General features: G+C 53.6%; 2 protein-coding genes across 2 annotated transcripts; one reads left to right on the top strand and one right to left on the bottom strand.

Moving 5' to 3' along the window:
• Positions 1-21: 21 nt before the first annotated feature.
• SPRG_17918 (hypothetical protein) lies at positions 22-209 on the bottom strand (the record flags this gene model as incomplete). The annotated part of the gene is made up of 1 exon (XM_012357333.1): positions 22-209. A coding segment is annotated over one exon (188 nt), but the record flags the coding sequence as incomplete, so codon positions are not given.
• Positions 210-1,793: 1,584 nt separating this feature from the next.
• Positions 1,794-2,386, top strand: SPRG_17917 (hypothetical protein; the record flags this gene model as incomplete). Its single annotated transcript, XM_012357332.1, has 1 exon — positions 1,794-2,386. A coding segment is annotated over one exon (593 nt), but the record flags the coding sequence as incomplete, so codon positions are not given.
• Positions 2,387-3,006: the final 620 nt, after the last annotated feature.

Genomic DNA, 3,006 nt, shown 5'->3' with positions numbered 1-3,006 from the left:
AGGAACGCCTTGATTTGGGACCCGTTGCTACTGTCGGCTTCCCACGCGTAGATCTTGACAGCGCTCTGCCACGTCGGGCAGTTGTAGCGCTCGCCGGCCGGGATGAGCAGTGTCTTGCGGTAGTACAGCGTCGGGAACGGCGTCGTGAAGTACGTGAAGACAATGACGAGGACGTCGTGGCGCGTGTCGTTGCGGATCTTGATGCCCATGCTTGTGGTGGTGGTGGTTGTTGCTTTCGGTGGCCAATTCGGAAATGAGGTTTGGCGATGAGGGCGCAGACGATGTGCAAAGATCTGAATGCAGTGGATGGGCCTTCTTGCAGAAGAGGCAGTTGAGGAAGAGCGATGATAGGTGAGACGGAATGATGCACTCTCATGAATCCGTCGCACTTGACGGTTTGCTGACCTCGACTTGAATTATAAAGCCAGCATGCGCCAACACTTTTTTTAACGTCGGTCAAGGACCCTACTAATACTAGGATGACTCGAAAGGGCGATCCATCATTGAGTTGTGTACTCGAGATTCCCTTGGGGAGGATCGCGTTTCACAAAAACTACGCGCAGTGCGTTTGGACGACATTTTTGCCCAAATCTGAGCTCTCAAACGACTTTAATACAGTGTATCACGCAGCAGAGGCAGTGCAGCGCCAGGATTGTTGTACGTGGTTGTGGCCCTGCACCAGCCACAGTATCCAAGTTATCGCAGTGGCAACACCGTCATAGCCAGACGGCAGATCTCGAGAGCGGTGACTGGATTCTTGTCTCGATGATTCACGTTATTGTGGTCGCATTGCAAAGGAAGACGATACACTCCATACAGACACGCCATCACCATGCGCCATCACTATTAATAACACTCCATTAACGCCGGGGACCTGTACAACAGTCGATCGCGTGTGTCAGAAAACATGTGGTTTTGGCCAACGAGCACGCGCAGCGAGCGAGTGCAACCGTGCAACTCATGCATCTCTAGCACGCCAAGTATCATTCAATATTGACCAAGTGCTGTATGGGAGTGCGGTTATGTCGCCCAGTACAATCTGCGAAAGCCTTGCTTATGCCAAGGGACCAAGGCCAAGGTGCGTTCGTACAGGAACAATACTCGAGGTATCGGACACTAAAATACGTCGCACTCGAATGAGGAGGAGCTCGCAGCGGTTGTCTCGGCGCGTACACTTGGTGCACTCCATTTGGGTTATGATTCGTCGTTTGTCTCGGACCCACTGAATCTGGAATTAAATAAAAAGCGAAAGCGAGGCGTTGCGATCAGTTGCGCTCGTTCGCTGCACGTGCTCGTTGGCCACAAACACATGTTTTCTGACACACTGGCCAGTCTATGGCGATGACAAGTGTATCAGAAGGACCTTTTGCCCGTCAAAAACTCGTACTATAAGCGTACACTTCAGGAGTACGATCGACGCTACATAGTGTACAGCGCAGGCACCGCCGCTCTTTTAGTAGCTGTGCTGCCTCTGGTGTGCGTTCGTGCCGTAGTCGTCCATTGCCGGACTGGAAGTATAGTCCCCAAACAAAAGTGCATCGATTGGGACCCTCGAATCCTGCGATGTGGTACATATGTTTGTAACGCTAAACATGGAATTGAGGGGTTTACAAACCGTCCAGTGCGACGGATTCTTGACATGACTCCATCGCACCTGTAGTTATCATCGGCCGCAGCTCTTCCTCAACCGACGCGTCGGCGAGAAGGCACATCCATTGGATTCATATCCTTGAACATCGTCGGCGTTGTCGAACGCATTTCCGAATTGGCCACCGAAAGCAACGACCACAAGCATGGGCATCAAGATCCGCAACGACACACACCACGACATCTTTGTCGTAGTCTTTACGTACATTCCAATGCCGCACCCATCCCTCGTTTACCGCAAGACGCTGCTCATCCCGTCCGGCGAGCGCTTCAACTGCCCGACGTGGCAGAGTGCCGTCAAGATCATGGCGTGGGAAGCCCCCGTGCACGACTGCGCAATCTCGGAAGAAATGCGTCAGAACCTCTCAGACCAAATGGCGGCGGTCAACGTCGGACGCCTCCTCCTCGTACCCATTGGCGGTGAACTCCTCAGCATGGCGAGCACGGCCGCCGACATCCTCATCGACGGCGTCATGGATTCGTTCATCCACGATCTCCTCGAGCTTGCCATCGACGAAGTCATTGCGCGACTCGAGAATGAGATGGAGCGCGGTCTGGCCCAAGAGGTGCGGGCACGGCAGCTCGCCGCGGCCCGCCTCGCCCGCGAAAGCACCCGTGGGGTCCCCATGGCCAAGAAGACGTTCTTCTTGACATACAACGCGCTCTTCCTCCGGCGTCAGTTTTCCATCCACCACAATCACGCCGACCAGCTCAAGATCAACGGCGCGGGCATGTCGTGGTTTGACTAATTTGTGTTAACGACACTAGTGTTTGACTCTTACGTCTTTTATCGTACTCGAATGACCGCTGTGGCATCCAACCGACACCGACAAATCACTTTGTCGTGCGTACCGCGCTCGAATATTTGCAGATAGCACGCTGCAATGATGTCGCAATGCAACCAAGCACATGTCGTCGTGGGAAGCCAGCGCCCCGCCCCGCTCGATCGCCGCCTCACCAAGCGTATAGTCGCTCGTGCAGTCGCTCAATCCTAACCTACTAGTATCCCGAAGCGGTGGATTTTGGTGGCTCTGGTAGACAGGCGGCGTGATGAACAGCACTCTTGACCATCTCGTTGGCGTAAAAAGCACCTTGACTTAAGACGTCTCTGTGATCGAGTCGCCGCGCGATAGAGCACTCAAAGCATCAGCGCTCGTGCTTCGTAGCTTTACGTAAAATGGAAAAATCAAGCGTGTAAAAAGCGTGCACCGTCGCCTGCTGCACTAATAAATCGAGGACGACCCTGGATCTGACGGTAAAATGCATCCAACACAGTGGCATGCGCAAGACACACATGTACAATTAGGCAAGACTCCTTGCATTCTGGATCTGGAGCGCCGCATAGTCTTCGTGGAGCTT

Source organism: Saprolegnia parasitica (genome assembly GCF_000151545.1).
Source record: "Saprolegnia parasitica CBS 223.65 unplaced genomic scaffold supercont2.857, whole genome shotgun sequence".
Lineage (NCBI taxonomy): Eukaryota > Oomycota > Saprolegniomycetes > Saprolegniales > Saprolegniaceae > Saprolegnia > Saprolegnia parasitica.
Note: the sequence above shows the minus strand (reverse complement) of the source record. Positions and strands in the feature narration are given on the sequence as shown.